The 14,502-nt window shown below is 35.6% G+C and overlaps 1 protein-coding gene across 5 annotated transcripts in view; it reads right to left on the reverse strand.

Annotated features, from left to right (window-relative positions):
• The window catches only part of NEDD4 (NEDD4 E3 ubiquitin protein ligase), a gene marked incomplete at both ends in the record, with an annotated part of 157,151 nt that overhangs the window by 40,404 nt on the left and 102,245 nt on the right, over positions 1 to 14,502 (reverse strand). For 3 of the 5 annotated variants that reach the window (XM_082846364.1, XM_082846362.1, XM_082846360.1), the window contains 3 exons: positions 3,521 to 3,623; positions 6,052 to 6,113; positions 7,781 to 7,831. The exons of 1 other annotated variant lie outside the window; for it this stretch is intronic. In XM_082846364.1, the coding sequence (XP_082702490.1) occupies positions 3,521 to 3,623; positions 6,052 to 6,113; positions 7,781 to 7,831 (216 nt within the window). The remainder of the gene's footprint in view (positions 1 to 3,520; positions 3,624 to 6,051; positions 6,114 to 7,780; positions 7,832 to 14,502) is intronic. One more of the 5 variants, XM_082846361.1, reaches the window with a different exon arrangement.

A 14,502-nucleotide genomic window follows, 5' to 3' on the forward strand; every position in this document is an offset into this window, starting at 1 on the left:
TATTCTAAGAGTGGAGGAGCCATTGAGTATGACATCAAACCTGGAAGGCATAAAAGAGATTGAGTGATTTGATTACAACCCCCCAAATCTGTACATGGCAAAAACTACTAAATCAAAGTTAAAAAAAAAAAAAAGGCAAGCTGGGGAACATATTTGGTACCATAATAATAGGTAAAAAAATCATTTCCTTAATATATAGAGAGCATTTTGTTCTAGACATTGGGGATCTAGCACTGGAGGACGGTTGTGTGCCAGTCAGTTGAAGGCTTAGAAGATGGAAGAGAATTCTTCTATGTTGGAAGATGGGTTCTGAAGAGGAAGGGTCAAGGAGAAGAGCTGGGAAGAAAAGAAATGTTTTCTGGGAGAAAAGGATAGGGGTTTCTGCAGCAAGGTTGGTTTCTTCTGGCTAGCTCCAGTGGGAAGGTTAGAGACTGAGGCAGAAAGGAAGGTGAGGTGTAGGAGAGAGGAAGACAGACAGAATTATTCTGGGAAAAGGAATCTGGATGGGAAGTAAAACAGACTCCTTTTCTTTCTTAGCCTATTTTCTTCTTTATATCTTCTATGGGAACTGATATCTCGTTAATTTCTTTTCCTTCTTTTTATTGCCCAAACTCCATTCTCTCTCCCTTCCCTCTAACCCCTTACTTTTTCTCTCCATCAATGTTTACCTTCCTTCTCTCTCTCCTTTCCTTTCCTTTAAATGATCATGATATAGGATCTATATATCTAAAAATTTGTCTTGCACATATTAAATCACATTTTACTTCTCTGGTCTCAATTTCAAAAGTGTTAGAGTTGAACTTTTATATTTCACTCTCTTGAAAAAAAGACTAATTAAAAAATATGGTCACTGATTATTTTTCTGCAGATTAATAAAATTTATTAATAAAAGGGTTCTCACTTCTGCTGTGAAGGATTATGAAAATATTCAGAGCTTGGAAAATGGTACCAAAAATATTTCTTTAAAATCTTCTTAAAGACTTCTCTTTTTTTCTTTTGCTGTACGCGGGCCTCTCACTGCTGTGGCCTCTCGCGTTGGAGCACAGTCTCCGGACGCGCAGGCTCAGCGGCCATGGCTCACGGGCCCAGCCGCTCCACGGCATGTGGGATCTTCTCGGACCGGGGCACGAACCCGTGTCCCCTGCATCGGCAGGCAGACTCTCAACCACTGTGCCACCAGGGAAGCCCAAAGATTTCTCTCTTAAAGGTCTACTTATTGAATTTATGTTACCCAAGTAAACTTGTGAAGGGGGAAAAAAACTAAGTAAGGGCCTATTTTTAAAAAACCCGTTTCAGTTCCAAGAGGAAGTATAGTTACACATTTGAACATTGTTTAGAAAGAATGAGTTTTCATTTTCTGTCGAGAATGCCTCCCTATTAAACATGTATCAGCTAATATTCTTCACACAATAATTTTCTAAGTATCAACGTATGTTACTTTATTACTAACCTCAAAGCTAATATGCAACTGCCCACAATTTAACAGAGTCAAAGTCCAGAAAGAAAGCATTTAGAGGTACAACAAACATTATATTATACGGTAATTGTGTAAAATACATACAACTAAACCTAAAGTTACAAGGGGTGCAAATATCAAATATTACACAATTATCTATTATAGCCACAGTTTATTGTACTAGGGCATACACTGCCTAAGAGTGAGCCTCTTCTGAAAATTACAATTGTTTTCTTTAAATGGTAGGATTTTATATATTCAGTCACAAACTAAATGTCAAAGACAAGACTTCTCTGGTCATTAGCTACACAGAAGATAAATAAGCACAGATTCATGTGTTTGAATTCCTAGGGCCTTTCATAAATAAACTCCTACATGCTTACATCTACTGAAATTATAAGGTGCATTCTGAGGGAATTCAAACTTTGAGACATGAGACCACAAAATGAAGTGAAGCAGCTCTACCCGCAGAAACTGAACTGTGAATAAGATACCTGTGATACGTGCGTGTGGGCAAAACTTGGAGCAGGTTACCAAATAATGAAATGTGGTTAAAAATTTTTTAAGTTACTAAATAAAGAATTTTCTTTCTTTACAGCAGACATCCTTCATTTCAAACAGAATTCCATTATTCAGGTTTCCCTGTGCACCAAAATGCCAGGTACAGAAAATTCTACTCAATAAATTTCTAAATTAAAAAAAAAAAAGACTGTTATATGACAAATCAGAGAAAAACTAAAATGAAAAACAAGGTAATCAAATAACGGAATTAGACTTAAGAGAGGATACCAAGTTCTCTGATTGCCAGAGTAAGGGCTAACTACAGTCTATGATTTAAAGAAAAATAGTTCTTTCTTTCTGTTATTATGAATTCCCCAACAAAGTAAAGTCTCATTAGTGCATATAAAAAATTCCCAGAAAGCTTTGTTGCAAAAGCACTACTTGTCCTCGAACTTTCTTTCTCAAGACGTTTGGGTGTGTGATGCAGAGCCCAGCACTGGGGAAGGGTCCCTCAGCCTTACAGTTCTGGAGACTTCAGCAGACCTTGATCAAAGAGGCATGACTGCTGAGGAAGCCACACATGCAAAACCCTCCAAAGCAGACTGAGGCCAGCACACTGGGTGATTTCAGTCAATGTGGTAGAATAAGGTGCTATCTTTTGATGATAAGGTTCCTTCAGTGGGAACCTCAAGGGGCAAATGTTTTTGTTCCCTTTTCAGATCATGAATTTTTGTGCTGGAAGAAACCTCAGAGGTCGTCTGGTACAACCCTGTCACTCTGTAAAGGAAGAACCTGAGGTCCAGAGAAGGTCAGACACTCACATGGTCACTCAACTCACAAGCAGCAGAGCTTGCAACTAAGACTCCAGGCTCCAAATCCCTGTCCAATTCTATTCCAAGTACATACTCTCTGCCTCTTCTTCACGCACCCCAAAGGCAGGTGGTTCTGCCCAGATCCTTGACTGGACTTCCTCTTATCCTGTCATCCGTGAAGATGGTTACATTCTTCTGGCCCCCCATAAATGTGGCTTTTTATTAGATGACTTATATTCTCTCCCTCTCTCTCTCTTAGTCTCCTCCTTTTCTATGAGCCCTCCTGCCCACTCCCACCCCAAGCGTGATAGGAAAAGTAACAGGAATTATATTTCATAGAAGAGTTCCTAATTAGTTGAGCCTCCTCAAATATTCCACATATTTAACTTACAAATACTAAATTGTGTTCTTACTTTAATGGAGGGGGAACACGACATCGTTTTAGAAAACTCTGAAAAACTAGAAACAGTTAATGACTTAGTTACAACAAATGCTTTCATTTATAAACATTACAACCTCTATTCCCTAACCCTTAAGAATGCCATCAGTAATGGCCACTCATTCTACAGAAATATCCTTAGCGGAAAGAAATGTTTAACAAATTCTTGGGTAAAATAAACAAATGTCCAGGGAAGTAATTTTTATTTCACACATTAACTTCATTTGAATAGTTATTTTTTCTTTGGAGTATAGTAAAATAAGAAATTAGATATTTTCTTTTTAGTTTAACCAAATATTTATAAAATCTCACCTCTAATTCCTCAGCCTGTTCTGTGTTATCTTCTTCTGAGCCACTGGTTTTAGGTAAGTAAGTCATTTTTAATCTCAGATAACCTTTAACTCTTGATTTGTGACTGTAGAAAAGAAAATAATAATTCACAAAATTTTAATACTAAGAAGAAAAGCACTCATTTAATAAGAGTTTACTGAACATCTACTAGCTACTAGAGGAGATTCAAAGACAAGTTCCAGTGCAGAAGATATTTAAGAAAAGGAATAGATGGTGGAGAAAAAGGAACATCCATAAATAAATAATTGTTATGAGATAAATAAGGAACTATGGAAGTTTAAGTGAAAGATCAGAGAGAATTTGAAAGAGAAGTTGGCATTTGAGTTGGGGCTAGAAGACTGGGGAGGATTTTGATCTATGGCAGTGAAGGGAAAGGCATATGAGTAGAGAAGAGAGCAAAAACAAGGAAATAGATGGGAAACCTGGGGTACAGTTAAGGAAATGGCAGTAGCTGAGGTTGGCTGAATTACAGGATACATAAAGGGAGTGGAAATTGTCCAGCTGATGAGATCCATGTGAAATAAGAGAACTTTTAGATTTTATTTTGCATAGAATTTTGGGACTAGGGAAAGTCATCCTCAGAGATGTGCTTTAGGGATAATAATCTAGCCATGTTGTATAAGATGACAGAAAAGTGGAGAGCAAGGATGGATAACTGCCTGAAACCTAGTGTCTTTGACAGCTGTTTGAATCTGTCATACGTTAATTTACCTCACCTGTTTTCATATTGTATCTTGTATCACCTCTTTGAATAATGAGTTGTCTAAGTTAAGGGCTGCTGCCCAGTGTAGTAACATTTAAGGATTTTAAAACCTGTCTTTCTTAAGCTTCTAACTGAAGACCTAACTCTGTCTATTGACCCCACCAAATCTAGCATCCTGTTTACTTAAGAAATCCTTGCTTGTCCTAGCTTTCTGTATAGGTTTTTTGGGTATTTTTTTTAAATAGATTTCAGTTATGTAATATGACATAAAAGTCCTAATCTTTTATCCTGTCTTCAAGAGATACTCCCCTACCCCACCTCACCGCCAATGCCTCCCTTAAGCTTTTTCCCAGGCCACTAACGTGACTCCTGTCTCCACAGTTAAGGGGGTGTGAACACTCTCACTTGTTATAAAAGATGGATACAGAAAACTTACTCAGATAATATTTTATAGGAGAGTTTCTCCACAATGATAGGTTTTATTATGTTTTTCCAACTAGATAATATGCCTGTGGGTTTGGGCTTAGTGATGCTCAAAAAAATCTAAGAATGTAGCTGGATAAAGCTCTTTCTGCACTTGCAGTAATACCCAGTGCAGACAGAAGATGTGTTTTGAAGATAAAGATACCGGAAAGCATCTGACAAATTGAAAAGCAGGTTACTAGAGCAACCAAATAAGAGAAGAAAGAAATATTTAGTTATTCTTGATAGACAGATGTCACAGTCAGTCCAAAATTAAAGGAAGAAAAGAGACTTATATTGCAAGACTTCTAGAGAAATTAAATATGTGGTTTCTCTTATAGATGGTAAATATGAACACAGTCAGAAAGCACTGTCCCCTTTATTTTAATAATTTATATTACAATGAATACTTAAAAATTTTGATTAAAAATATAAAATATTTTAATCAAAAATTTTACTAAGTTCCCATACTATATTTTTCAATTGCATTTTCTAGTTTTAAAAACAAAACATATAATGTTGTTTTCACAGATTTCCTTCCTCTGCTTTACTCTGCCCTTTCTGACAGTAAAGCCACATACACATCTTCACTAGATTTTACTTGATTCTGTGGTTCAGAAGATCAAAAGGAGTTTTATTTACAGCTTAAACTTAAAAATTTTGACAAAAATAAAGTAATTCAGTTTAGGAAAATGGAATTATGAACAGGCTATTGGGTTGTAAATTATAGTCTTTGCTCATGTTATTTTCTCTAAATATTTGAGTTATCTGAAATATCTTTTTTTAAATGAAAGTATGCTAAATGTAGTTATATATCCCTGAAAATAGTTTTGTGTGTATCAAGTTGGATTTTTTTTTTTGGCTGTGCTATACACCTTGCAGGATCTTACTTCACGGACCAGGGACTGAACCAGGGCCATGGCAGTGAAAGTGCTGAGTCCCAACCACTGGACCACCAGGGAATTCCCTGGATGTTTTTTTTTACATGAATTGATGTTTGTGATTTTTTAAAGCGCAGTATGACAAAATTACATATACTGTAAGATATAAAATACATATAAACGAATGACAAATTTCATTCTCATAGTATGATAAATATAAGGGAGACAAGTCTTTCCCAAAGGGGTATGATCACTTTTTTGTATTTTCAGAATTTTTGCACTGTGCCTACATTACTTTTTAATCAGAAATAGCAAAAAAGCTTTTAAAAACTAATATCTATATGTAGCTTATTTACAAAGGTTGAAACTGAATTTCCAAAGAGGCTACTGTAAGGTATAAAGAGATTAAAAAAAATTTCATATGTTATTATTTTATATTTACTGACCTTCTTGGGTGAAGAACAAAATCCTTAAATGTATATGGTCTCTCCATTCTTGGATTTTCTGTCTAGAATAAAACAGTGGGTTTTTAGGATACATCTGTAACACCAAAAATACATACTTTTCAAGAATATCCATTAACTATGACCTAAGGCATAATCGAAGTTAGAGGTGAGAAAAAAGTAGCTTTAGCTTATTAAACGGTAACAGTTGGTAACTGGACAGCACTTTCACTTTCCTGCACTGTAGGAATTGCACCTGGCATCACAACTCAGTATAAAACTAGCTGAGCAGGTGTGTCGTGAAGACAAAGGGAGGGTAAAAGTGGAAAAACAGTAGAGAATGGTTAGTATGCTTGCGCTCCAAAGAAATATGGAATAGGTACAATGTCAGCTGGCGTGGTTAGGCCATAGAGACAGTTCTAGGAGAACAAAAAAGTAAGCAGCTTGGAAAATAAGACTGGATTAAATTCATTATCAAAAGCTTGCAATGTCTAAAGACTACAGAGAGACAATAAACATCTGAAAAGACTGATAAAGAAGTATTACTTCTCTTTCTTATCAAGCTCAGCAGCCCTTTGTTTTTATTCTCCTTTAATTCTCTGCTGCACTTTGCATTGTTAACTACCCATTCAGTCTTGAAACTCTTAAATTCTCATGACATCATTTTACTTTGTTCTTTTCCGATTTCTCCTGGTCTGTCTTCTCTTTCTCCTTTGACAGACCCACACTGATGAACGTTCAATGTTTTAGCCTTCAATGCTCTCATCCCTCTCGTTTGGACAGCCCATTCTTCTCAGAGATTCTGTGGTTACCTTAACAATGATAGCTCTCAATCCTTCCAGACCCTTTTCCCTACACAACTTATTTTTATATCTCTGTCAGCTGCCCACTTTAAGCTTTCATTTTTCTTGTTTACTACTGATATGCAATATGGCCAAAAATAAATTTATCATATCTCAAAAAAAAATGGCTTTCCTCCTATGTTTTCTACTTGAGATACCACCCTTATCTCGCAAGTTCAACTTGTATTATCTTTACTTTTTGCTTAATTTTATTTTTTTCAACTGGAGCTCCATGTTAAAAACCAGATCCAGTAATGTTATGTTATGAAATGTTCCCTGCATCTGTCTGTTTTCTTCTGTTGCTATATGCTTGGTCCAGGTTCAGTTTCATGCCCATATTGTTGTAATTGATCTTAGTTTCTTTTTGTGAGACTAAGCTCTCCCCATTCTAGTTATTCAATAGAATATTTCCAAAGTGATCTTCCTCAAACAATACTTTCATGATGTCAACCAACTTCAGTGGCTCTCTATTTCTTACTGGGGTTCATGTAAGGGATTTTTTTTTTTTTTTTTTTTTGCGGTACGCGGGCCTCTCACTGTTGTGGCCCCTCCCACTGCGGAGCACAGGCTCCGGACGCGCAGGCTCAGCGGCCATGGCTCACGGGTCCAGCCGCTCCACGGCATGTGGGATCTTCCCGGACCAGGGCACGAACCCGCGTCCCCTGCATCGGCAGGCGGACTCAACCACTGCGCCACCAGGGAAGCCCACGTAAGGGAATTTTGAAAATAAAATGGAAAACTGAGATGAGTTTTCAGAAAACAATATGCTCAAGAAATAATAGCAGTATACACTTCACAAATCAAATATTTACATTTACTATATTGTGTAAGTATTTATTAAAATAAAAAGAATAAACATAAAAAGTAAAATCATGGACATCTATACTAACCGGTAATGGATAAAGAGGAACATCCACTTGACCTAGGAAATCATCTCTTGTCTATAAAAGAAAGAAGAAAAAATGACATTAGTAATATGCTTGATCTTTTTGGAAAACTTTGATGAGCTATTGTCATCATTCACAAAAATGCATCGAATTTTTTTTTTTTGTTTAACCCTATTAAGTATCAATGAAAAAATCAATGGAAAATAAAAGGTAATATGCTACAACTTCTGGTAATGGCAGAATGGAGTATATTAGATTGATCCTTCTGAAGATAATAACTATACACTCTGAAAATATATCAAAACAACTATTTGAAAGCACCACAGAGTGACCAAAAGTAAGCAGAAACTGGAAGTCAATCCTTGAAAGAATGAACTGTACTAGGTAGGATTCCTGTTCATATGGCTTTTCACCTGGTAGTACTCCACAGTTCATATGGTGGAATGATTGGAACTCAAAGAGAAATCTGAAATCTTACTCATTTGAGGAGTCCAAAGACTTACTTTGAAGTCAACAGTCTAACTGGAAAGTGAGGGGGGACAACCCCTGAAAGGAAGAAGACACAAGAGTCCCTTCAAATCTACGTACAAACTCTATCCAAATTCCTAGCTGATCCCTGAACTGCATATGTGAAAGGCAACAGCTGGAAGGCTGAAAGGACTCAGCATAGATTTCACAGTTGATGTTCACCTAAGGGGAGCTAGCATTTAGAGTTCAGCTAAGTTAATAACCTGCTAGAACAAAAATCAACACTCTTTAGGGAAAGATAACAAAACTCATTGTATCCATCATGTGCCACACACACTGTCCAATATACATTAAAAATTACTAAACATGCAAAGAAATAGAAAAATGTGACCCAGTAGCAAGAGAAAAGGTAATTAATAGAAACTGACCACAAGATAAGCCAGATCTTGGAATTAGCAGACAGGAAAGTGAAAGTAGCTATTTTAAAGATGTTCAAGGACATAAAATGGAAAATAAGGTCATAATAAATGAATGGATGGGGAATCTCAGCAGTGAAATGGAAACTATAAAAGGGAATTAAATGTATATTTTGAAATATATATAGAACTGAAAAATAGAATAACTGAATTAAAGATCAGTGGATCCGCTTAACGTATGATTGAAAATAACTAGAGAAAAGTTCTGTGAACCTGGAGATATATCAAAAGAATTTGTATAATATGAAAAATAAAGAGGACTTGTGGTAAAATATCAAGCAGTATAATATATGTGTAAGTGAAGTTCCAGAAAGATAGGAGGGGAAGGAAGAGAAAAAAGAAAGAGAGAGAGAAGAGAGAAAAATATTTAAAGAATAAAATCACCAGCTTCCCCAAATGTTAACATCTTACATAACCATAGCACAATGATCAAAACTAGGTGAAATATTTTTAGAGGAAATATTAACCTTTTATTAATTCATTCTTTTATTCTTAAGCTTTTTTAATTGTTAAAAAAAAAACCTGTACACGTAACAGACAGTAAATATCTGTCACCCATAATCTTTATCAATTTAAAGTAAGCTTATGAAAACCTTGACCCTGCAATCACAGTTCCCGAAGGGCACTAGAGTTAACAGTTAAGTAACTTCTCTGAGATTTTTTTCCTGCATGCATCCACCCATATACTTAAATTTTTTTAAATTGAGGTATAATTGACATACAACATTACATTAGTTTCAGATGTACAACATAGTGATTCAATATTTGGATATATTGCAAAATAATCACCATAATAAAACTAGTTAACATTGGGTACCTTACATGGTTACAGAATTTTTGTTTCCTGTGATGAGAACTTTTAAGATTTACTCTCTCAGCAACTTTCAAGTATGTTATACAGTATTATTAGCTGTAGTCACCAGGCTGTAATTATGTCCTCATGACTTATTTATTTTAAAACTGTAAGTTTGTATCTTTTGACCCCCTTCACTCATTTACCCCACTCCTCATCCCCTGCCTCTCTGACAACCACCAATCTGTTCTGTATGAGCTTGGTTTTTGTTTGTTTTGTTTTTAGATTCCACATATAAGTGACAGCATACGTTATTTGTCTTTCTTTGATTTATTTCACTTAGCATAATGCCCTCAAGGTCCATCCATGTTGTTGCAAATGGCAAGACTTCATTCTTGTTTTTATGGTTAATATTCCATTGTATGTGTGTGTATATATACATATACATCTATTGATGGACACGTGGGTTGTTTCCATAGCTTGGCTATTGTAAATAATGCTGCAATGAACATGAGAGTGCATGTATCTTTTCAAGTTGGTGTTTTTGTTTTCTTTTGATAAATACCCCAAAGTGGAATTGCTGGATCATATGGTAGCTCTATTTTTAATTTTTTGAGGAACCTCCATACTGTTTTCCATAGTGCTGCACCAACTTAGATTCCTACCAATAGTGCATAAGGGTTCCTTTTCTCTACATCCTTGCCAGCACTTGTTATTGACTTTTTGAAAATAGCCATTCTGACAGGTGTGATATGATAGCTCATTGTGCTTTTGATTTGCATTTTCCTTATTAGTCATAATGAACATCACTTCATGTGTCTGTTGGCCATCTGTATGTCTTCTTTGGAAAAATGTCTATTTATATCCTCTATCCATTTTTTAACTGGATTGTTTGGTTTTTTTTGCTATTGAGTTGTATAAAAAAACAGGAATAACATTAACTCATCTATGGACCTTACTCAAATTTCACCAACTGTCCTACTAATTTTGGTCCAGGGTTCATTTTAGGATCATACACTGCGTTTAATTGTCATGTCTCCTTAGTTTCTTTGAATCTGGAAAGTACCTCAGTCTCTTTGTCTTTCATAATATTGACATTTTAAAAGCATACTGGCTAATTATAGGATATCCCTCAGTTTGGGTTTGTGTATTATTTCTTCATGGCTGAATTTAGGTTATGCATTTTTTTGCAAGAACACTATAAAAGTGATGTTGGTGCGCTTCTCAATGCATCATATCAGCAGGCAATAAACCCTGAATCTTACACATTATGGACATTTAAGGACCATTAAATATTTGAGTAAAGACTTTAACATGAGAAACAGAGACCTAATCCAAAAAAACAAACAGCAAGAAGGGAGTCAGATGAATAAGAATCAAGTCAGACTGCAGGAGAAATACTTGAGAAAAACTGTAATTAATATTCTCAGAGATAAGAGATAAACATCTATCAAATAGAATAGGAGGGTATAAAAAAAGCAATTAAAGAAAAGAAAGAACTCTTAGGAATTAAAAATATAACTGAAATTAAAAGTTTAAGATAGAATTAGAAAATAGAGTTAAAGAAATTTCTCAGAAAGTAGAACTAAAAGACAAAAGAAAAGACTGTAGGATTCCCAAAATAAAGAAATTACAGGATAAATTTTAAAAGTCAACATTTAAGCAGTAGGCATTCCAGAAAGAAAAACAAAAAGGGAAGGAATTATCAAAGAAGCATTTTAAGAAACTTTCCCTAAACTCAAGAAAATGAATTTTGAGAGTGGAAGGCCTCACTGAGTTTTAGGTAAAATACCTGAAGAAAAGACCCACAGAAAGGCACAATACTGTGACATTTCGAAGCACCAGAGATAAAGAAATTCTAAGAGCTCTGAGAGATAGAAAACAGATCATACCCCAAACTGAAAGACAAGAGAATAATGATTTCAAAATTGTGAGAGAAAAATATATCCTACATAGAATTCTAGATCCAGCCAAAATATCTTTTTCAATAATGAAGGCAGAATAAAGACATTGGTGTTCTTCTAAGGTAATGGAGGATATATTTCACCAAAATGAGGGAGGACAACATGGTAAGGGAAGATGCAGGGGCGTCAAGACAGGAGAGAAGAAAAGAGGATTCCCTAGAATTATGGGGAAGGGAACTGTCAGAATGACAGTAGTGTAAGACCTACAAAACAACCAGTGCATACTGGAGCAGGAGGATGGAGAGTTATAAGAGGGATGCTTCCACAGGAATAGGAATAATCATAGCCAGCTAACAGGGTTTTGTGAGAATTAAATGAGATAATATACATAAAGTACGTTGCATAATACCTAGCAAGCAATAAGTTTTCAATAAATGTTAGCTGTTATATTTGAAATGCTAGATTTTATAATGAAACCCCTGCTCCCTTTTCCCATGGACCAGTCTTTGGACAGGTCAAACAGGTACATACAATAAAAGGAGCATGGCTGCAGACTGAAGCCTAGCAAATTAGCTTAGTTTAGGGCCATATTCCTATTCTAGAACATGAGTTGATGGTAATTTTTTGAAATGGACAAGTTAGCTTTAATTATATCCTCAAGGCTATGCTGTGGCATGTTTATTTCTGTTTTTATGGCAAGTAGAAGTTATACTCCATAAATGTGATCTTTAAGAAGATAAATAACAAAGTAAAGTACAACAAAATACAGTTAAATCTCAATCAAGATGACAGAGGGATAAATTATTTTGGTTAACTGAATTATCTAATTAACTTAGATTTAGACTTAACCAGATAAGGAAATAAAACACTTTTGAGGGGTTTAGTCTTACTGAATAGCCTTGCCCTCAGTAAACGGAATTCAGTGAACATCTATCTGTTTGATGATTCATGATTTTTCAGTGCTTCAAAAACATGGCTGTGGTCCATTATCACTAGAGGAACACAAGTAGAGAACAGGGTTTCTTAACTTGGGCATTATTGACAATATAAGCCAGGTAATTTTTTTGTTGTGGGGCTGCCCATGCACTGAAGGATGTCCAGCAGCATCCTGGGCCTCTACCCATTAGATGCCAGCAGGACTCTTCCACCAGTTGTAACAACGAAAAATATCTCCTGGCATTGCCAAATTTCCCCTGGGTGGCAAAATTGAGAACCACTGCTAAAGAATGTAGAAAACAGAATGTGTCAACCAATGAGTAAAAGACACCCCACTTTGAAAATAACAGCTTTACTCAGATATAATTCACATACTATACAATTCACCCACTTAAAGTGTACAATCAATTTTGGAACATTTTCAACACCCCCAAAAGAAAATCCATATCTATCAGCAGTCACTCCTCATTTCCCCCCTCTTTCCTTAGCCCTGGGCAACCACCAATCTACTTTATATCTCTATTGCTTTACTTACTCTGGACATTTCACATAAATGAAGTCATATAATATGTGGTCCTTTATGACCAGCTTCTTTCACTTATAAGAAACATTTTCAAGGTTCATTCATGTTGTAGCAAGTATCAGTACTTTATTCCTTGTTTTTACTGCTGAATATTATGTTATATGGATATACCATATTATTTATCCATTTATCTGTTGATTGACATTTGGGTTGTTCCCATTTTTTTGGCAATTATAAATAAGGCTGCTATAAACATTCGAGTACAAGTTTTTGTACTGACACATGTTCTCATCTCTCTTGGGTATATACTTAGGAGTGGAATTTCTGGGCAATATGGTAACTCTGTTTAATCTTTTAAGGGACTGCAGACTCTCCAAAGCGGCTGCACCATTTTATATTCCCACCAACACTGTAAGAGGGTTTTAGTTTCTCTACATCCTTGTCAACACTTATTATTACCTATCTTTTTTATATAGCCCTCCTAGTGGGTGTGAAGTGATATCTCATTATGCTTTTGTTGGCCTTTCCCTGAGGCAATGATACTGAGCATCTTTTCATGTGTTTATTGTGCTCCTTATTTCTTAAAACCTTTTAACTTACAAATCTTTCCTAGAGATTCAGTCTCTATTACAGAGGCAGTGCCTGGTCACTGTGGGGCAGAAAGAAAACATCTTATCCCATATTCCTTTTTCATTGATTGCACTGTGTGAACAAGAGCATAGAGCAAAAATTCCACATACTGAAACCTCCCTTGTCTCAAGTAATTCTGGTATATAAAAATGTATTTTAGAAAGTTCTTGTTACACACCTTCCTTCTTTAAAAGAAGTGATCTAAAATGAGCTTCTTAACGACTACTTTAAATTAAACGATCCCAAAGAAATATATTTCTCATATTAGAAGAATGAACAAATTTTCCAACCTAAAAATCTATATGCATGGTCTGAGGTGATGCAGAAGACAAAACTGGGAACTACCCTGGAAAGTCTGGGACATATGGATTCTCTAAATAGAGGACAATTAGAGGTTCTTTTTTCCATTTACAAAGAAAAAGTAATAGTTTAAAATTCATCCCTAATGAAGGCAAGTCAGTCTGTGATGTTCAATAATGTTTCCCTAGCCAACCGATTATTCCAAACTCAACATCAGGCATTTCCTTGTAAGAATTAATTTCCTATATTTGAACTGCATACAGCTTCATAAAGCAAATTTGCATTTGGTAAAATATAAGTAATTGAAGAATGCCTGAAAATCTGAGAAAGACTTTAGAACAGAAGGTGATTTTAAACACGACCATTTAGGGCACAGGTTAGTCATTATATAGTACTTTTTCCAATATTCTAAAGATACGAATTTCTGTTTCTTAAACCAATTTTTAGAATATTAAAAGAGAAAAATCCAAATTGCTGTTTTTGCAAAACTTCAATTAGAACTATACATGGCTCTAAGTTTAGCAGGACAAGCTGTTATTAACTTTGATAAGGCTGCATAGTGACTGAATGTTCTGCTTCAAAAGAACCCAATGTTGGACTTCCCTGGTGGCTCAGTGGTTAAGAATCTGCCTGCTAATGCAGGGACACGGGTTCGAGCCCTGGTCCGGGAAGATCCTACAAACTGCGGAGCAACT

This window comes from Leucopleurus acutus, assembly GCF_964270905.1.
Source record: "Leucopleurus acutus genome assembly, chromosome: 1".
Classification (NCBI taxonomy): Eukaryota; Metazoa; Chordata; class Mammalia; order Artiodactyla; family Delphinidae; genus Leucopleurus; species Leucopleurus acutus.